General features: G+C 36.6%; 2 protein-coding genes and 1 long non-coding RNA gene across 16 annotated transcripts; 2 read left to right on the top strand and 1 right to left on the bottom strand.

Annotated features, from left to right (window-relative positions):
• Positions 3,121-6,878, top strand: LOC109715137 (E3 ubiquitin-protein ligase At3g02290-like). Of its 6 annotated transcripts, none has more exons than XM_020239974.1 (6): positions 3,121-3,233; positions 3,412-3,484; positions 3,744-4,066; positions 5,509-5,905; positions 6,380-6,489; positions 6,621-6,878. In XM_020239974.1, the coding sequence occupies exons 3-6, from the start codon at positions 4,019-4,021 to the stop codon at positions 6,657-6,659; spliced, it is 594 nt and encodes a 197-aa protein (XP_020095563.1). In that variant the 5' UTR covers positions 3,121-3,233; positions 3,412-3,484; positions 3,744-4,018; the 3' UTR covers positions 6,660-6,878. The 6 variants fall into 6 exon arrangements, with proteins under 6 accessions (XP_020095563.1, XP_020095566.1, XP_020095562.1 ...); XM_020239977.1 differs by lacking the exon at positions 3,121-3,233 and adding an exon at positions 4,556-4,692 and having other exon boundaries at positions 3,248-3,484; positions 5,664-5,905; XM_020239975.1 differs by lacking the exon at positions 3,121-3,233 and adding an exon at positions 3,287-3,303.
• LOC109715139 lies at positions 5,896-20,579 on the bottom strand. Of its 6 annotated transcripts, none has more exons than XR_002217517.1 (4): positions 20,377-20,579; positions 16,426-16,562; positions 16,145-16,343; positions 5,896-5,991 (listed from the first exon to the last, which is right to left on the bottom strand). It is a non-coding gene; the product is annotated as an uncharacterized LOC109715139 (long non-coding RNA). The 6 variants fall into 6 exon arrangements; XR_002217516.1 differs by lacking the exon at positions 5,896-5,991 and adding an exon at positions 15,479-15,586; XR_002217520.1 differs by lacking the exon at positions 5,896-5,991 and adding an exon at positions 15,608-15,738.
• Positions 7,237-14,339, top strand: LOC109715134 (RCC1 and BTB domain-containing protein 1). 4 transcript variants are annotated; one of them, XM_020239970.1, is made up of 10 exons: positions 7,239-7,514; positions 8,076-8,352; positions 8,907-9,100; positions 9,211-9,258; positions 10,262-10,334; positions 10,693-10,864; positions 12,570-13,001; positions 13,094-13,285; positions 13,668-13,760; positions 14,213-14,339. In XM_020239970.1, the coding sequence occupies exons 2-9, from the start codon at positions 8,103-8,105 to the stop codon at positions 13,723-13,725; spliced, it is 1,419 nt and encodes a 472-aa protein (XP_020095559.1). In that variant the 5' UTR covers positions 7,239-7,514; positions 8,076-8,102; the 3' UTR covers positions 13,726-13,760; positions 14,213-14,339. The 4 variants fall into 4 exon arrangements, with proteins under 4 accessions (XP_020095558.1, XP_020095559.1, XP_020095560.1 ...); XM_020239971.1 differs by having other exon boundaries at positions 14,218-14,339; XM_020239968.1 differs by lacking the exon at positions 14,213-14,339 and having other exon boundaries at positions 7,240-7,391; positions 7,435-7,514; positions 13,668-14,080.

Here is a 20,947-nt window from a genome sequence, read left to right on the forward strand (position 1 = left end):
ATAAAAATTGCCTGCATCAAATCTATAAATATTACTTTAATTAAATAAATATGATCGATATTATATAGAAAATTAACCTATGTATAAAAAATATTAAGTTTAGATTTTTATATTAGGGGTTTTAAAAATAAAATAGACAAGATTTACTTATACACGAGGTGCATATATAAAAAAGTATTCTCTCCTTAAATGTGAGTAAAAATATATAAATATTCTTTGTATATTATTATCTATATCTATATCTATACTCTATATTAATTAAAAGATAATTCCATCACATCATAAAGTATGGAGGCGCCCTATTCTCCCATATTCAATTCAGAAAAATTGCATGCACCTGCTTTACAATAATGTAGCATGCACTAAAATTTTCTTTTTAATTTGAAATTAAAATATAATTTAACAAATATAATCTAACTATATAAAAAAAAATAGTCTATATACAAAATATTATAAAGTTTAAATTTTAAAAATCTTCTATATTTTATATTAAAAAAGAGTTCAATCACATCATGGAGTATGGAGGTTGTCCTCCTCTATTCTCCTATATTCATTTCAAAAAAATTGTATGTACCTAGTCTACAATAATATAGCATGCAGTAAAATTTTTTTCTTATTTTAAAATCAAAATATAATTTAACAGATATAATCTATATTATATAAAAAGAATAATCGATATATGAATAAAATATATATTATAAATTTTAAATATAAAAAATAGTGATTCACTAATACGATGTTTAAGACATAATATATACTCGGAGACTAGAGCATGGAATAATTCTCCTCTCAATCCATTCCTCATTTATAAATAAATTACCTATACCCGATCTATAAATATTAATATAATTTTAAATAATTAATATTATAAAATAAAAATAGTTTTATAAATACGATCTATACTATATAAGAAGCCTCTATATAAAAAATTATCAGAATTTAAATTTTTATATTACGTTTTTTTTTTAAAATGTGCATAATATTTACTTATACACCTGGTGCATTAAAAAGCTTCCTTCCTTTTTTTTTTTTTTTTTTTTTTTTTTTTTTTTTTTTTTTTTTTTTTTTTTGTTTTTTTTGGTCGAAAGAGCCAACAGGCTAATTTATTAAAAGCAAAAACCGATTACACTTTGCGCAAAAAGACTCTACCTGCAGAGTCTTCAAAAAGTATCCTAACAAAGTCTATGGGAAGGTCACTGGTAGGATCAAAAACCAGTTTACTTCTTGAATTAAGCGCATGACTTGCTAAATAATCAGCGGCCCTATTGGCTTCACGATATATTTTAACAAAAATACACTGCTGCAAATGCTTCGCCAGAGATGTGCATCGGTCAATGATATTTTGGAGTCGCCAAGGAGGTTCAATCTGTGAACTAACATAAGAGAACAAGTTTTGAGAGTCTATTTCAACTATAGCTTTAGAGATTCCACGCTTGATTGCCTCCTTCAACGCCTCGAGCAGAGCGATAGCCTCCGCATGTAAGGCGGATGTAGCCATGATTTGCATGTTAAAAGTTTCCTTCCCTTTAATATAGGTAAAAATATATAGATACTCCTCAACTATCATTTTTTTAATTAAGACCCGCTCAAATTCTCACTTATTTTTTATTTTTATTTTTAGTTAAATTAAAATGACCAAAGATAATTATAATTATTAAATCTGGAGAACTTATTAATAAGTTTAATAAATTTATAAATTTTTTGATAGAATTACTTTAGTCAAAAAAATTAAAAGTTCAAGAAGTCTACAAATATTTTCACCATAAAAAATTTTGATAAAAAAATGCAAAGACTCCCTCCACTATTAAACACTTTGAAATAGATAACGCAAAGTTATATTTTTAACTGATTTTTTTTCTATATTTTTTAATTTATTATAATTAATTTTAGTTAATTAAATAAAAATATTTATTAAAATTTATATAAATTAAAATATTTGATTTTGTTGAAATATTATATATCCGTCCCAAAGGGCGGGTTGAATACTAATATTATGTAACGCAGCAGTTGTTGAGGTAAGGTACTGTCGATTGGGTTAGTAACAGAATATTCTACGGGTAACATAAATAATAAATATAGCATTAATACTTTAATACAATGTTATAATAAGTAATAAATACTAGTGTTGTGACGCGGATATATATATTATAATCTTTTAAAATTTAAACCCTAAATTTTAGATCTTATATTTCTATAAGTTATTTTGTAAATAGTAGAATATATTTATTTTAAAAGTTTTAGTAATTTTAAAATATATTGAAAAATATGAAGAATATTTTTTTTTGAATATTTTAATTTTAAATACTGAAACATCAAGATAGATATCAAACTATATTTATTTTCGAGACTTTTATATAGATGTCTTATTATATAGGTAGCGACGTATAGGTTTAATAAGAAACAACAGAAAATATATTTAGCAAATAAATTCCAACATATCTATTAGATTTCGCTAAGTATGACATTAGTCTGCGTAATTATTAATTATGTTAAAAATTCTAAACCTGATATAAACAAATCCATCAAAATTCTCAATACAATCAAATCATTATATAATGGAGACAATATGATTTGTAAATAAAAATAAATATAAAAATTTATAACATAGTAACTAAAATAATAAAAATAAATATTAAAAAAATATAGTAATTCTAAAAAAAAAATTACCTTAAATTGGAAGAGTTGAATCCTACGTAATTTAAAATATACTATATGGTAGAAAAATCTACGTAAACAAACAAAGCATCAAATTTAAATTAAAGAAGAACCTGATAAATATGATTAAAATAAGGAGAGGATTTATAGGAAGTTGAAAAATTATCAGGTGAGCCCCACGTCATAACGATCGAAGAGGAACTCATTCATGGAGAGTGAAAAATATAAGGTGGGCCCCACATGCTCTAACATTAAGCTACACATGCCACATGGACAGAAGATTAAGAGGATTAATATAGGTTTATAGAAGATATCAATAATAAAAATCTACACAAACCAAAATATCTAACTTGTTTAATAAGTCCGTGGACAATTGAGCTTGGCGCTCTTTTTACAAGAAGCTGCTATCATTGGCATCATAAAAATAATAATAATAATAAGAATCATAAGATTTGAAAGTAATTCCTTCCTGATTTACTAAATTTAATTTCCAATTCCATCTCGGGTAGAATTGGAATTATAGAGTAGAATATTTGGATATTTGGTTTGTTATGTCCTCCTCCTTAGTATTGCAACGGGTATCTTACTCTTTATTCATCCAATTTTTTTTTTTTTTCTTTTTCTCTTTTCTCGATCAATATTTCGGCGGTATTTAAATTTTAAACTGATCCTAAGTCTACTAGGACGCTGTTCCGGTTAATTTCGTGGTTTTTGTCTTTAAAATTTTTAAAAGATAACAATTTTTGGTTTGTTAAGGATAAAGCTAACAAAAAGAGGGAGGAGGACAGAGAAAAATGTGTCTGCTACCACCGTAATGTTGCCTGTTCTGGTTGGTTCTCTGTATTCTTTTTGAGACCCATTCTTCTTCTTCTTCTTCTTCTTCTTCTTCCATTGTTTTTTCTTTTATTTATTTTTTTTTATAATATTTGTGGCAACTTAATGACATCCTATTTCGTTCCCTTTTTGCTAGTTGTTTGTCATGATTTTTTTGGATGTTTTAATCTCTGCGATGCGTGTGGCCTAGTAATCAATCGGAATTTTCAAAACTAACTATAAGAACTAAACCCTAGCTACTTGATTTCTATCAGTTCTCGCGTGTCGAACCAGTCAATTGTTAGAATAAGGGGAGTTTGGATAATCCGAGTGCAAGGCTGCTTTTACCAGGAAAGAATTTTTTTTTTTTTTAATCCCATATTATTTTTTCAAGTATTTCAAACGCTAAATTTTAAGTTCAGTGAAGGGCTCTGTACAAGTTTTATCCAGATAAAAGACAAGAAAAGAATGCTCCAACAGTGGAGTTGGCTCTGCTCTATGCTGTTCGCATGTAAATGATCTCGAGGATTGCCAAGGTCTCATCGCTCCAATGAATTTCCGCTCTTTCCTTCTCAGATGGCTGCCATGTCTTGATTCGGTATGCACCTTATCCGGGGTTTTTTATGCATATTACTTCAGAGGACCGAATGGTGTAACTTTTTTTCTTTTCTTTTTTGACTGTTCGAATACTATGGCAGATGTGAATCGTAGATGAAAAATCAGTACATACTATGCTGTTGCGAATCAGTTTTTTCCTCAACTTTAAATGATTATATTGTTGAATTTTGTACATATCGAACTCTTGGTGTCCTGGGCTTTTAATGTACTTGATTCCTAATATTTATGGATGATGGCCTTTCGTCTTCAAGCATTAGTGGCGTCTTTTAGTATTCCTATACTTGATTTTTCAATACCTTGAAGTTGTCTTTTGGTTTTCCCATGTGTGTTGCAAATGAAAATAATAATAATCCACATGAAGGTGTAAGTTGCAGTGGTCATTTTATTTTTTATGCATCAATTGTCTAAATACTTGCAAGTCTCCACTTTGTGTGCGCTCTTACTATTGCTGTCTGGGCCGCGTCGCAAGTTTGATGGACTATTGAGATCGCTGATATGTCATCTATCCGTACGGATGATTCCATACACATGGATATCAGGAAAAATAGCGATAATGTCGGCACATAATTCATTGAGCTATGCTCCTGTTCTGTCCTGTAAATCAAGGTTTGTTTCTTTTTTTATGCTTGCAGTGTACTTTTGATTATTGTTGATTTTCGTTATTATATAGAATGCAAATTAAGCTTTTCAAATGAAAGAAAGTGGAGCATTGCGGATGTCCAGGGGAACATAATATCACTCCCATATGTTGGATGGTTGTCCATTCCAGGATCCAGACTTTTACATGTTACCAGCTATGTTTTGGCCTCTCATATATATGTTGTTATTTTGTCATGTCTGTGCTTGTGAAGTTTTAGAAAGACAGAGCAGAGATGTAAATTTTGGGCTTCCTTTAACTTTCCGAATATTCTTTCTTTCTTTTTTTCATATTGTCCAGTCTCTTTTAATTGTTCTATGTTTGAAAAATAGATGTTTTTTCTTTAGCACAAATCATTTCGTTATATTATTGACGAATACATTGTTTACTAGTTAAGATCATATTTTCTGCTTATTCTATGTTGCTTTGTTGGCCTGTCAAAAATGTGTTTTGTCACTTCTCTTCTCTTTCTGTCATGCCTGTTCTCCTTGTGATCTCTATTGTTATTCACCGGTGCGGGTCAGTTCTTGTAATTGCATTTTTTTGATCTACCTCAGTACATTTCAAATTCAAAGTAGGAAATTCTATTGTGCCTTACTTCCCCCCCAAAAAAAGGAGTTTTGTAAAGATGTTATCGCGGTGGTGTTGAACTTATTTGATTTTAACTGTTGAATGATTCATTGCATGATAGCTGATAAGAGGTGAATACTCTTTTCAGCCTAATGGGTACTGAACAAATTAAAAGATCGTTAAAATAGTGCTCCCTTTTCTTTTGTTGTATGCAGTTCCTTCCATTAGCTCAAACTGAAAGAGGTGAAGCTCATATAATTACATCTGATCAGGGAAAGGCTTCTTCATATTCAACTTCTCTACAAGAAGATAATTGTGCCGTAGTTCCATTTCTCTCCCCTCCAATGCCTTTACCTTTTGATGATCCCAGATTCTCTCAACCTCAATGTCAGCATGATAAACAAGGGGAGAAATATGACGACACCTCATCTTATTGCCAAGAGGTTCCTGTGCCCCTCAGAAGTGCTGTCGATACTGATCCAGAAACTACGCATACACAAGAAAATAGGAATGAATCTCTAGTAAAAGACTCATCGGTTGAGGCAACAAGCGAAGTAACAGAGATCCATTATTCTTCTGAAGAAGAGGATGATTGTCCAATTTGCCTTGAAGGTGAGCTGAATGAAGCAATTTATTTCTGTTTCATTTTTGTTTCATCTGCTTCTCCCTCTGCTTGCCAATTTCTTTCCATGAAGGAACTGAAATACAACAATTTTCTGGATTCAAGGAATGATGTAAAAATAATGTAATGGTGTGCTAGAAGAGATTGATAACTTTAGAAGTAAAGTAGCATTTTTGTTTTAGTATTTTCACTTTAAGAAATCACTTGGATGTGCACCATCCCTTCTAAGGTAACTTCTCATAACCAACTCTGCTCATATCCTATGTCAAATGCAGAAATTCACTTATTGTTACCCATTTTAGTCCTGTAGGCTCACTATTTCTGTAATTTGAACTTTTAGACAGGGATCTAGCTGTACTGTAACAAGAAAGTATGGTTTATTTCATTTTGCTCCTATCATGCAAGCTTAAATTAACTCCCTCTACGGCGTTTTATTGAAGATTTCTTTTGCACGTTCTTTGCAGAATATACATCTGAAAATCCGAGGATAATTTTGCAATGCAATCATCACTATCACCTCAGTTGTATATATGAGTGGATGGAGAGGAGCCAAGCTTGTCCAATCTGTGGCGAGGTAAAGGGCTGCTCGCTTATTTTGCTCGGCCTGTGAAGTCGATCTGTTCATATTTTCTCAGATGGTATTAATGAAGGCCTCGTTCCTTCCATTCTCCTGATATTTTTTCTATCATTTTGCCCTTTCTGCAGGTGATGTTGTTCAAGGAGGCGACATCAAACTTTTCCTAAATTATTTCTTCTTCTGCGTAGAAATTAACTGGGATAAGAGTGAAATACATCTAGGAGCCAATTTTGTTTTAATTGTTTTCTTTAAGAGAGGACGATGTCAGTCATAGATTATCTGGTTTTGGCAACTTATGATAACATTTTGTGATGACCTACTTTGCATGTCAGGATCTTGTTGTCTTCCTGGAATGTGTTATTTCAATGTGTCATTTTGTTTTTTAACCCCCTACTAGAGTTTGTGTGGTCCTGAAATGTGCTATGTTAATGATTTTTTTTTATTATTTATTTTCGGCTTTCTCTCGGAAGAGGGAGAAAAGGGTGTGGTCTTGTGGGCTTGTGGCTAGGGAGAGAATCCCGGAGTTCTTGAAACAACTATAATAATTAAAAAACATGAACCAACTTCACAATTTTTTTTGGTTATGGGAATATGCATATTGTAAAGTTTTATATCGTTCATTATAATATCGGACAAGAAGGTGAGGGGCTGTTGCAAAATATCCTACAGTTTGAGGGGTCTACGTACAATTTGACAAGTCGTATGTACGAACTCGCTGGCATTAAAGCACACTTCTTGGAATCTTCTTGATAGAGATCAAAAGAAGGAATCTCCCATCGTAGAGAGCTGGGCCCCTATTTCCATCCCAACCTCTCTCGCTCTTCCGTTCTCTCCCTTTTCTCGACTCGTCTCTGTTTTCGCCGAGAGCTTCGTCGCCGTTCCGATCCTTCTTCTATTCGGTAAGAGTGGAGCACATTCAGTTTCTCTTATTTGTGCCCGAAGCTTATCGTCGCTTCGATTCATCGCACCGCGAATGGTCGGTTCCTCGTATGCCTCTTGATTGTTTCAGATTCTTCTATTTGGTAAGAATTACGCCGATCAAACCCTTTCCTGTTCTTAGATCTCGGTTCTTCTTTTTGTTTTCAAACCCTTTTCAAACCCTAATCTCACCATTTGGATTCGTTCCTGTTATCGTTGGTATGATCGTCGTTTCGAACGTTCTTATGACTGATTCGCTGATTCACCATTTGGAATTGCTTCTATTATCGTTGGTATGATCGTCATTTCGAACGTTCTTATGATTGATTCGCTGATTCCCTGATTGCTTTTGGATTTTTATGACTGATTCGTTGATATCTTATGGGATTCAATGTCGGAACCCCTTTTTTTTTTTGGGATATATTTTTAATCTCGAATTCAATGAGATTCTCGATTCGTACTGGGTTTTCCCACTATTTTTGATTCCTTATTCTTGTATCTTATATCACGGGATAATGTGGAGCGTTCACATCATTTTGATCTATTGTCGTGCTATGGATAGGGCCCTAAATTTTGATGATGATGTTGATGATGGCGATTTCTTTTGATTCAGATGATTTCTTTTGATTTAGAAGCCATGGATAACCCTGCATTGTGTACTATAGGTTATCAGGTGATCGTGGTCGAGTAGAATGGATATTGATGAGGTGCTGTGTGGTGTCCGAGTTGTAAACCTTCCCGCAAAGAGTGCAATCTATGTATGGGGATACAACCATAGCGGGCAGACGGCAAGAAAGGGCAAGGAATGCCATCTGAGAATTCCCAAAAGCCTCTCTCCAAAGCTTTTTAAATGTGGACTGGAGAATCTGCGGTGGCTGGATATTGCTTGCGGTCGTGAGCACACCGCAGCTGTAGTCTCTGATGGGTCATTGTTCACGTGGGGTTAGTCCCATTCCTTGCGTAATCTGGTTGTATTTACATTCAACTGCTTATCATATGAATTTTAAGCTTACGAGTTAATAGAGAATTAAATATCATGGAATGATGGGATGTTCCAATAAATGTCATCATCTTTGACATCGAAGGATTAAAGGACCATTTTGATGCACCTGAACCTGATGGGCTTTGTAGCCATCTGATCAATATCTTTAATTCTTATATAGCAGATAGATGCTACTAGGTGTTTTTAGCTTAAGTCACTCTACAGCATTGACTTGAAAGATTGGGAATGACATTTGGAATGATTGGAAACTAAATACAGGAAAGAAAATATGAAATAGATGTCTTAGATCATATCATAAAATGTCCTTTTTGTCTCCATGTGCTTGTTTATAATCTTGGTCACTAATTCCTTCTTAGGAAGGAGAGATTTATACTACAACAGGAACCTCTTCTTTTAAGTAATTGATTGTCAGGTTGGCGTATTATTATCTTTCATAGATTTTGGCACAGCTGACTGTATACTCATGCATTTCATTTCCAATGGGGAAGAGCAGGTTCAAATGATTATGGTCAATTAGGAGATGGAACTGAGGAGAGCACGAAGCAACCGAAAAAGGTTAAACTATTGCAAACTGAATTTGTGAAAGCTGTGTCGTGTGGAGCACACTGTACAGCTGCTATTGCAGAACCCCGAGAAAATGATGGCACATTATCTAGAAGTAGACTTTGGGTGTGGGGACAAAATCAGGTATGACTAATGCTTTGTGTTTACACAGTTGTGAATCACATTTTTTAAGTTCTTTATATCATCTGGTAACATAAAGTCAGTCATAAATAAGTCAATTCTGTTTCTCTCAGGGTTCGAATCTTCCACGCTTATTTTGGGGGGCCTTCACTCCAAACACAGTAAGTTATGTGCCTATGCATTTTATTGAATTGAGATTTAATTATCCTTGTTTTCGTATATTTTACTGCTGCATATGTTGGATCTTTGAGGTCAAATATTTACGTGCTATATGTGCTTGACTGTATTTGTCCTTTGCGTCTCAGGAGAGCTGTCTATTTGTCCTTCTACTACTACACTTTTTTTTTTATTTTTTTTGAATGGTCAATCATTCCTTGTATGTCAAAACTCAAAAGTTGCTTGAATCAAGCGTGATTACTAATACTAATTAGATACAACTTGATTTGCCTTCTGTTATTTTTCCTGAAGGAGCATGTCACCTTAGCAAACTAATGCTTTCTTCTGTAGTTGAGCTGGTTAACTTGCTTCTATCTATTAGGACAGCATCCCTCGACCTTTCAGAAGGCGTTTGCTAGTTGCTAAGCATGTTTTTGGACCTGTATTTTGACGCCTAGTTTGGGCCCTTTGTTTTGTTTGCAGCTATTCTTTAATCCTTCATATTAAACTGCAGTTCACTCAAAAGTATGGCATCTTATCCACAAAAGCTGTAATTGTTTGTGTCCAACTTGCTGATATATGTTTATGGCTCATCATTTCATTTATGCAGTTCAAGAAATTGCCATGCACCTTGTTAGCCTCGAATTGTTTATATTGGTTAACCAAATCATGTAAATCCCTTTTGAATCTTGTATAGTTCATGGTAGATGTAAAATATAAAATTTTCTTTCATATAATGCTGCATTAAACTTGTTGTCTTGTTCCCTGTAGATTTAGAGGTGTTTGAAATAATAAGGTTCTTTTTCTTACAACCCTTCCCTTGTTCCCCCCAAAATAAAAAAAAAAATCGAGTGACGCATAGTTAATATCACTGTCTTTTTAACTTGCATCGTATAAAATGTTTACCTATGCTAGTCAAAAAAATGCATTAATGTATCTGTGTCATCCCCTTGCCTCTACTTCATTTGGCAGTTTGCAAATTCTTGTTGTATTTTCTTTTTTGTGCAGGTTATTCGTCAGGTTTCTTGCGGAGCAGTTCATGTTGTAGCCCTATCTGAGGATGGCCTTCTTCAAGCATGGGGTAATAAAGAATATATAACTTCACTTTTGGTTGTCTTCTGTTTTCCATCAAGCATGTTTCCAAACCTTGTTTCTCATTAGGTGTTTTGATGATTTGTCATATGTTGGATGACTCTTTTTTGAAGTTGTATCTTTTAAGTTCAGAATTTGTCCCGAATGTCTTGTTTTTACGTTAGGACAACACAATGCATAAGCATGTACTTTGCTGCTGTTCTTTTTGTGTGTGTTTGTTTTTTTTCTTTTGCTTTGCTGTCGTGGTACTTGTAAAGCCAGATCTTTGGGGCAAACAACTGCCCATCCTTCTTAGCAGTTACTACCTCTTATTTACTTGGATGTGTGTCACTGTTCTGACAAACCAGGCTACAATGAGTATGGTCAGCTCGGCAGAGGCTTCACGTGTGAAGGACTACAGGGAGCTCGTCTATTGAGTGCTTATGCTAAGTTCCTAGATGAACCTCCTGAGCTTGTGAAGATCATACATGTGTCATGTGGGGAGTACCACACTGCTGCAATCTCAGAATATGGCGAGGTGTAAGTTATTTGAAAGGATGCTGATTTTTGAAGTTGACTCTTCTTTCAGAGATAACATAATGTGGTTTGCTCGCATGACACAAGTAGCACTAAGGCCTTCTAAGAAGCTCTTTTCAACATAGTTAGAATATGAGGTAGTGCATAAGCCAACAAAGTTTTTTTGTTAGATATCTACTTGCTTTCAATGAAGGATTTTGGTGCTGTGGCACGGGGATGTGTTGTGCCGTCACAAGAAATACCTACGCGCCTACGCATAATGGCATGAACTTTTTTTTTTTTTCTTTATTAATTTTTTTGAACTTTATTGAGAAAAGTACTTGCTAATTTTAAAGAAAAAAGAGTTTTGACCTATGCAATTGGTCGGGACAGGGTCATATCGCGCCGATATCTTGTCGCCGGGTGCCAATGGACACTTAAAATCTTTGTTTTCAATTACCGCATCCTCAAACCAAATACTATCAACTACTAGTTGGTTGAATGTGTTTTCATTTTGGTTGTCTTTCATCATCCTTCATCATTTTATGCAACTAGTTTTGGTTGTTCTGCTGATTTGTATCAATAAGCTGCTTCAATTTATCTTTTTAGGTTAGTTCTCCTTGATAGCATAAGTCTAGGTGTCTGTTGCAAAATAAGCTATGTTCAGGTAACATCTGTACACTTCTACCTAAAGGATATCTCCGTGGGCTAGCAAATAAACATTTTGATATCTGTGATGTAATAATGTTTCTTCTAAATATATCTTTTATGAGTGCTGATTATTTCTCTATTGCGTATGTTGCCAGCTCAAAATCAAAACTCAAGAGGTATAGTAGTACAGTTGCATCTTTAATAGAAAATCAAAGAGGAGTGATTAATTATTATGTAATTGCTTCCAGACTGCATTATTTGATATCCACAAGATAGGAGTGGACGGAAGTGGCTAATAGAAGTAATAAGAGAAAAATGGAGACGTGCTACTAGATTACTTAAGAGCTAGCAAGGAAGATACTGTACTTCGCAATTCGTATTGCTTTTTATACCAGTCTCCTAATCTTTTCTTCATGTACCTGTGATATTGCACCTACTCATTATTTGTCTGATCTCATCAACAGTGCCTAAAGTGACTATGCTAGAATTACTATATCTGAAATGTTTCCTATTTCAGACTACAGATGCCAGGGCAGTTAATTAGATGATGTATAGATTTCAGTTGTCTAGTCTTTTCAAAAAGTTTCCGAAGTTGTTTATGTTCTTTTACATCTTAATTGTCCAGGGCATTTGGTAGTCTTGTCTTGATGGCGTTGTGTATCTCTTGATTCAGATTTGCAAGACTTTTAGTGCTTAAAATTTGATGTCTCTTTCTACGATTATTTCTTATGATCATATGTAACTTGCATCAAGTATATCATCCCCAAACTGAAAGTAAAAGCAATAGTGCTTTGTTTTCTCAGGGTTTTAGGGTTTTCCACACAACTTCGAAGCTATCAAATTCTACCAGCATCAATTGTTGATATATATTTTTTTTTCTCCTCTTGTGCCACTCTTGGTTGATATTCACATAATGCTGATACTTGTTGGTGAACATATGAAAACACCATTTGCTTCTTGGCACCTATGTTAATTTTGTATTTGTTATGACTTATTTCTGTATCTTTTTTTTAATTTTCGAGGGTTTTTTTCTTTTCTTTTTTTTTGAGGGGCCTCCTTTAACTTTCGGATTTTACAGGTACACTTGGGGGCTAGGAAGTATGGGGCAGCTTGGACATTGCTCCCTTCAATATGGAGATAAAGAGCTACTTCCAAGACGAGTGGTTGCTCTTGACAGTATAGTCATCAAGGATGTTGCTTGTGGTGGTGTGCATACATGTGCTGCAACTGCAGAAGGTGCCCTCTATGCGTGGGGTGGTGGGCAAGCAGGGCAGTTGGGTCTGGGCCCCCAAAATGGCCTCTTCTCGTGCACACTTAATGGGTCTGAGATGCTGCTCCGTAATCTCCCAGCATTTATCATACCATCTGGGGTGCAACTTGTGACTTGTGGTCATTCTCACACCCTTGTCTCCATGAGGGATGGGAGGATATATGGATGGGGCTATAACAATTATGGCCAGGCAGCGAATGATAAATCTACTTACGCGTGGTACCCTTCTCCTGTTGATTGGTGGGTTTTTTTAAAAAAAAACTTTTCTCTCAAGCCTTTTCTTGCTTTAGCAATTTATTTGGATTGGTGATTTCTTTTCTTTTATGCGGAAGGTGTGTGGGAGAGGTGAGAAGATTGGCAGCAGGTGGTGGTCATTCAGCTGTTTTAACAGATGCTTGCTCGTTGAAGGAATTGTGTGAGTTCAAGCTTGCTGAGAGTGTCAATCTGTCTAATGCTTTCCTAATTGAGGACGTTGCATCCCGGACAGGTGCAGATTCCTTGTCACGCCTGTGTGAAAGATTAAGGTATCATCTGCACCTACATTTTGGGACTATGCACTGACTGATTTGTTTTTATGAACAAGAGAATTACTAGTTTCTGCTTGGTGCTTTTGAGGCCGCTGCTTTATGTTAAATCCATGTGTTGTCTTTTCCAACTGACCCTACATTTCTTGTTTAAGTGATTGTAGGTTTTTTACTTCAGCAATTACTGTTGGTCCAAAATTTTTTATTGTTATTGCCTTGGGTCCAACCAAATTCTGCACGCAAATTGCACCTTTTCATCTATTTCCTAGTGAAAATATTGTAAGACGTCATTCAATAGCTGGAGTGACTCATTTGGAGCACTGACTTGGGAAACCAATCTTTTGCTTGGAAAGTTGTACTGATTCGTTATCGACTCTTGCAGGGAACATTTTCTTAATCAAATTGACTGTGACTGCGAAGAGAACGTGGACACTGACTAAATGTACTCTCTGCCACATTCATCATTCTATACACGGTATGATTTATTTTTATAAGTACATTAGTTAGAAATATAGACTCATTTTTTTAAGTTGTATTTTCCAAGTAAGCTACGGACAATGAAACTGCATGTTGTCTCTTGTTAATTATCATGTGCATTTAGGAAAGAAAGGATAGAACTGTCTCTGTCTCTCTCTCTAGCCTGCAAACATAATATGGCGTAGCTAGTGGGATTCTTGTGACTGCTTGCACTGCTGATAACTTGCATTTTTATTAGTAAGGTATTGCAGTCATTTAATTTCTGTAAGACATGGAAAAATAGAGCTAAGCAGTTATTAGCATTTCAGTATGCCATCATACCATGTGCTTGCTGCCCCTGTTTTGGTTGAAAAGTGAACAAGTACCAACAACACTAGTGTGAAAGCTTTTAGTATATATGTTTTTATCAGCGTTAAGGCATGTATTTAGAGCAGTTCGCTTTCTTTACAGCACAGTGAGGATGATGTTATGCATTTCATGATGCTTGTTAATAGCTGCTGTGTTTCAGCCTATGATTTTCGTATGTAATCACAGGTGAATCCTTACCTTTTGTTATGAGATTCACTCAGATTTCTTAGGTCTAGTATTTATTCTGTTAAGACTTGACATTGAGAAAAGAGCTTGGGCATACCCATGTGCGTTTGGGTGCGCGTGTGGGATGCGTGTGGGTGGGTACGTGTATGGGGTGGGTGTGCGGGATGCGTGTGGGTGCGTGCGTGTGGGGTGGGTGCGTGCATGTGTGTGGGTGTGTATGCACATGTGCGTGTGCCTGCACGGCATGCTGGGCATGTGTGTGTGGGTGTGTGCGCATGTGTGGCATGCTGGGCATCTGTGTGGGGGTAGGGTGTGGGCATGTGTGTGTGTGCGTGTGTGGCATGCTGGGCATCTGTGTGGGTGGGTGTAGGGTGTGGGGTGTGTGGGTAGACGCGTGTGGGTGAGGGTGCGTGCGTGCGGGGTGTGGCTTGGTGCGTGTGTGCGTGAGTCGGTGTATGGGTGTGGAGTGTGGGTGGGTGGGTGTGGGGCGTATGGGTTGGGACTGGGGGCTGCGTGTGGGTGGGTGGGGTGTGGGGTGTGGGGTGTGGGGGTGCGTGTGGGTAGGCGGGCGTCAGGTGTGTGGTGGACATGATGGGTGCATGGGTTGGTGGGTGTGGGTGTCTGTGTGAGCGCGCTTGTGTGTGCCCGCCCACAGCACGTGTGTGGGTGTGCTTGTCAGGTCAGCGTAGTGGGCGGTAGGGGTGGGTCTGGGTGTTTGTTGGGTATGCTTGTGGGTGCATCGGCGTGCGGGTGTGTATGTGTGAGGCTTCATGGCACGCAGACAGGCATATGCCAATGTATAAAGTTTTATTTGCAACAGTTTACAGAATATAGTGTGCAATAGATGCAGTAATAAGTTTTTGAGAGTGTGTGCGTGCACGCGCATATTAAAGTTTTATTTGCAGCAGTTCACAGAATATTGTGTGCTTAATAGATGCAGAGATAAAGAGTGCTGAAGCATCGACAGTGATATACTTAAAAAGGAGCATGAGTTCGTCGTGTCTACCCCGCATGTGCAAATGAACATAGCGCAGACGAGAGAAATGAACGCACATTTTGTGCATCCACGCACGGGTGCATTTGTCTACACACGTGTATGGAGGGAAAACCCTAAACGCTTCTAAACGTGCGTATTGAACACATTTGCGAACACGTCCAGGTAATTGCTCATAAAAAAATTAACATTTGAGCCCAAAACAAACACTATTTTGAAGAGATTATCACCTGCACTGTGTATGTCAAATCAGCCGTTTATCCTCCGTGCATCATAAACTTAAGTGCTCTACCACCCTGTAAGTTGTCAGCCTTTTCTTAATTTAGAAAATCATGCGCTTCTGGATGATTGGTGATTGGAAGAACACCATGAGCATACACACCCGCACCCACACCCGCCCGTATGTATGCGAACACAAACAACTAAACTACGTGCACACAGATGGTCCCTACAAATTTGCGCACACCAAAATTTAAAAAAAAGCCGCTCGCTCTGTGAGCGTGTGGACACACGAAACAAGGGAATACACAAGGGCACAAGGCTAAACAAAACATCAAAGGTGTGGGATCATGCCCTTCGAGCTGTCATAGCTGCTAACCCCTGCATTAATCGATAACAAGCCTGACCATGGGGAGACTTTTAGGTGGCGATTCCAATCATATTATGCTAGCAGATAGGTGTATCCACGACTGCCCGATGCATTTACATTTTGGTTGTACCCGCTAAGAGAGTAACAGCCAACATTTTCTATCTGGTTTAATATCTTAGCAACCTACAATCTCATCACTATCGTTCTGTAGTACAACTGATAAACCAACTAGGTAGGTAGAAAAGGATTATTGTAAGAGAGGTACCTGAGGTTTAAGGGAGGAAGAGTTTTAAGTCCATAGGAATGAAGCGTGCCGTGAGGAACTTGGGCATGTTTGTTGTTGCTCCCACTCTGGCGGATGCACCTGTCTTGCTTCCTTCTGCTTCTCCATTACCTGTCGTCATCGGTAAGTCATCCCCCGCGAATTCACAATACAGACAACTATCTGAGAACACAAGTCACGACTGCATTTCCTTATTAATCGCAACTAAGCATAAGATATAGTTTACTCAAAAACAAACAAAACAAAAAAATATATATGCTTACTTCCTCCACTAGAACCTTGTTATGTTCCAGCTGTGACTTTTCCCGTAGATTGAAGGTGTGGCTCAGTAGACAATTTTAAGTTCTACTTCACAACTCCGTCAGAAATGAACACGAGGAGCACATTAAATAACAAGAAACTGCCGACAAAATACAGATATCAATACGACAATAACAATATTTAGGGGGGAAAAAATTCAATGACCTAGGAACCTTTGACCAAACAGAACATGAACATAATGAGAAATGAAAACAGAAAGCATAAACAGATCAGAAGCAAGCACGTCGTTATTATCATATTTATGCATTGTAAAATACAAGACAAGAAAATACCAAACGTAACCACAACTGATGGTAATGAATGTTAAACAGAATTTTCTTCAGACAAAACCTTTTTCTGAAGCTCAGAGATCGAATCAAGCATTAGTTGGCTCTGCACCAGATAAAAAATCACATTAATGTCACCTACAGCCATATATAAAAAAAAAATGTGCTCAGATTACTCATGAAAGAGCATGTCTGATCAGGCGAAACAGTCATAGAACTTTATGCACCATAACTGCAATATTTTTTGGAGGCAATTACTGAAAACATTAATCTGCTTCCCAATGTCTTTTTCCCAGGAAGGTAGAATACTTGCGTATTACAATAGCACCTTTCAGGTGAATAACACAGAGACCTTGTTTGTATCTCTAGCACGTCCAAAAATAGGTATGTACATTTTTCTTTTTTAAGCAAACAGCTAAAGAGCAATGAAGAAGTTTGACTTCAGTACCTAAACTTTGTTCCAATCTTCAAGTTTAAACAAATGGAGGGAAAAAAATGAAAGGATATGGGGAAAGGGCGGAAAGTTGATAGTGAGTAGTGACATTAGAAAAGCTGTAGTAGGATGATAAGGTGGTAATAAAACACGAGACTGCACAATTTTATTTTATTTTTGCAAAAGATATAACAATCTAGAGTTATTGTTAGAGGACCCAAATGATGATCAACTTTCAAGAATTTTGAGCTACATCTAAAACTAGTAACTGTATACAAACAAAAGAAGCAGACTGCTAAAAGTCTTTCGACCTTTCATCAACTGATAAATAAGGTGGATTTAAAAGCGGACATTGTCTACACTATTAGAAACTCAATATAAAATTCATGAATCTGATACTCCTTATGTGGAAAACTTTGTAAAATTGTGTTTTCGGCAATAAATCTGTCCATTTTTTATGTATAGTTTCAATATATCAGTAAAGAGCTATAAATCAAATTATTTCTGATTCATAGGTAGTCGAATTTTCTAGGTCATGATGGATTGTGCTGACCTTGAAATACAACAGTTAATTGACAGTACAAGTAATGAATTTTTTGTGAAAGAATTGAAGCAAAGTGCTCTCTCTTAAATGTACCTTTCTTGATCTTAGAAGCTTCAAGGAACTATCCAATTGTTGCTCGAGTTGTTGTAGTTCTTTGAAATTCAATGAGTTGAGCTCCCATAAGGTGCTTAAAATTGTCAAATCAAGCTAATATGAGCATGTTCTTATATATGCCATTTTTCCATTTTTATGAAACTAATTACCTTTAACTTTTGTGTATCGCATCAATATTTATTTTCAGTTTGTTGTATTTGAGGCACCAGTTACCCTTTTGAGATAAAATATTTGTCAGCTGCTGGTACACACATTGCACGATTCATTTATTTACGAATAAAAGTTAGCTGAATGACTAAACAAGTGATTAAAAGATTATGCTAAAAAGAATAAGATTGGGCCTAACATAGGACAAACCACGGTTACCTAATTTGTAAAATACCCTCTGAATTTCGAATTAATGGCAAAACAGGTGATCCGTGCAAACCTCTTAACCCTATATTGGAATCATATTGAGCAGCATATCCAGATATATCAGTACGTACATACATGTATATTAGTATATATATGTATGCACATAAATGTATATGTATCTAATATTTTCATTTATTTACATTTTGTGTTTCAAGTAAATGTTTTCTATTCATATAAATCATGCCAATAAAGACTACCTCCAATCATACTATGTTTTAGAGCAAGTAGCATTTAGCAATCCCATCCCTATTCTGCAAACCATATCGATCTGCGCTTTAGGTAACAATGTAACATAGGGGNGGGGATTGATTATCAAGGAGTTGATCACCTAGTTGTTTCGTATTATCCTTGTGATTTAAAATAACTAAATTTGGGCATAACCATCTTTCTTGAGAAAGAAATGAAAGTAATTTTTCTCACTCATTAAATTTGCCAGCGAATGACATTCAACCAGTAGAACAAAAATTATTCAAGATTGTCCAGAAACATTCTTGCAGTATATTTGATTTTGTCACAAGAAAGGAGAACAGCAGATATCAAATAAAGCCGCTTCTTTGTAAGGCAAGATTGGGCAATCATGTTAAAAAAAAATATAACCACTATTTCTGGGCATTTCCTATTACATTCATCTTTCGTAAAACACTGATTACCCATTTACTGACGTGCAGAAGACATATTTCATTCCCAAACTAACAAAATAGTCATTTCTAACTGACGATAGATTTAAAAACATGTGAAACCACTCGAAATCCGACTTAAACTGGCATTTTTTGACAGAAATTGAAGCTAACATGAGCTTGCAATAATGTTTTTAATCAACCTGAAAACCAGTTTGTGCGTGTAAACTGATTTTAATCTTGAAGCAAGTTACCAATACATTATTAGTTACCTTAATTTTGCAAATACCACAGGCATACATATCCACTATATATCTTTCTGGTGCACTAGGTTGGATACTTTGGACATGCCCCCAAGATCTAAAACTGCTTTCCTACATTTTAAACAACTAACACAACAATAATGAGAAGCCAAATAAAATATTTCATGGAAAATTTAAGTATGTACATCTAATTAATGAGTAGAATGTTTCTTAAAATAGTTAATGGCATTACTTTCCTTGTTCTTTCCGCCACTTGGCACATAGATGTGCTCATGAAAACTATTAGTTGTTGAAAAGAAACAGAAGATGAGGAGAAGAGTCGAATATTTGAGTGGGCAAAAAAAAAAAAAAAAAAAAAAGAGAAAAAGAGGAGGGGGCAGCTAGGGTAATGTTTTAATGTATTTCAGAAGTTTCAAGGAGGAAAGCCGAAATAGGAAAATGAAATAGTACATTAATTAACTGGTCACTAGATCCATAATAAGGACCAGAATCATGAGAAGGGGGAGATCATAAGAGAGCTAGGCCTTGCTCATCAGTGGAAAAGACACACAGAATGAAAGCGTAGTTACATGATGAATCAAAGAAAATGATGATTATGAGGAACAGCCTAGAAGTGCAGAAATATACAGGAAAAAGGATACCAAAATGGAAATCAAAAACTAAAAAGAAAAAGTAAACCCTAATTCTAGAGAGAGAGAGAGAGAGAGAGAGAGAGAGAGAGGAAGAGATCTATGGCTTGTTTCTCACGCTTTCGTACTAAAGCTGCGAAGGCTCATAATCCAATGTAACCGCACGACAATCAGGGGTCGCGACGATCTCGGGACGTGGATCTCACGCCATTTGCTCTCAAATTTGGCTATATACGGAACATCGGAAGCGATTTACGCATCAGGGTCCAGAGAAGCGTGAAAGAAAATTTTCATCCGTGGAAAGAGAAACCGATGAAGTGTAAAACAAAAAAAAAAAAAAAATAAAGAAAGAAAGAAATAAATGCATTCCCGGTATCGGACAGACGAACAAGCACCAGAACCCAAGAACAACACATAAACTAGGAAATAAACCGTAATTCGCACTCGTACACTACGTCTTCTTTCCTAAAATTCTAGGGCACGGAAAATATATGAATCCGTAACAGATCGATGTTGATGCCATAATTAAGGGGGGTAAAAAAAGAGAGAGAGAGAGCAAAAAAAAGTGGCGAGCAGTTCGAGAGAGATGAAGAGATGAGAGAGATGATCGCACCAGGAATGGGTGGCGTACTCGTAGAGCTTTTCCCTGGTGGAGAAAACGATGAGGGCCACCTCGGCGTCGCACGCGCGCCTTCTTCACCAATCCATTTCTCCGCTTCGAGAACGTCCCCTCCCTATTGATCTTGTTCTCGATCCGCTTCAGCTGCACCCTCCCCCTCCCCACATATCCCGATCTCCAACTAAACCCTAACCCTAACCCTAACCCTAACCCTAACCCTATCGTACAACCTACGAACAACAAAGAGAGAGAGAGGGAGAGGGAGAGGGAGAGAGAGGTAGGGTTTGGTGGTGGTGGTGTTAGGGGAAGGAGCTTGGAGGGCGAGAGGCGATGGGTGTGGTTTTGCAAGGGTTGGAGAGATGGGAACAGGAAGGTGGTATTTGGAAACCGGAGTGGTTTTTCGTGGGTATACGCTGTCGCGTTGTGATTGGTGGGGATGGACTCTGCCAAAGGCATGTTAATGAAGCTCTGTCTCGTTTCGTACGGACAACTAAGACATAAAGGCGCACGGCCCGCCGCCCCCCCACCCACCCCCCCCCCCCCCCCCCCCCCCCCCCCCCCCCCC

The sequence above is a fragment of the Ananas comosus genome, linkage group 9 (genome assembly GCF_001540865.1).
Source record: "Ananas comosus cultivar F153 linkage group 9, ASM154086v1, whole genome shotgun sequence".
Lineage (NCBI taxonomy): Eukaryota > Viridiplantae > Streptophyta > Magnoliopsida > Poales > Bromeliaceae > Ananas > Ananas comosus.

Bases quoted from the DNA above. Each gene is read 5' to 3' on its own strand.
- LOC109715134 (XM_020239969.1), top strand. From the start codon at position 8,103: ATGGATATTGATGAGGTGCTGTGTGGTGTCCGAGTTGTAAACCTTCCC. The intron at 8,353-8,906 runs GTTAGTCCCATT...GGGGAAGAGCAG, and splicing joins TGGGTCATTGTTCACGTGGG to GTTCAAATGATTATGGTCAA. The intron at 9,259-10,261 runs GTAAGTTATGTG...TTTTTTGTGCAG, and splicing joins GGGCCTTCACTCCAAACACA to GTTATTCGTCAGGTTTCTTG.
- LOC109715137 (XM_020239974.1), top strand. From the start codon at position 4,019: ATGAATTTCCGCTCTTTCCTTCTCAGATGGCTGCCATGTCTTGATTCG. The intron at 4,067-5,508 runs GTATGCACCTTA...TGTTGTATGCAG, and splicing joins GGCTGCCATGTCTTGATTCG to TTCCTTCCATTAGCTCAAAC. The intron at 6,490-6,620 runs GTAAAGGGCTGC...CCCTTTCTGCAG, and splicing joins CTTGTCCAATCTGTGGCGAG to GTGATGTTGTTCAAGGAGGC.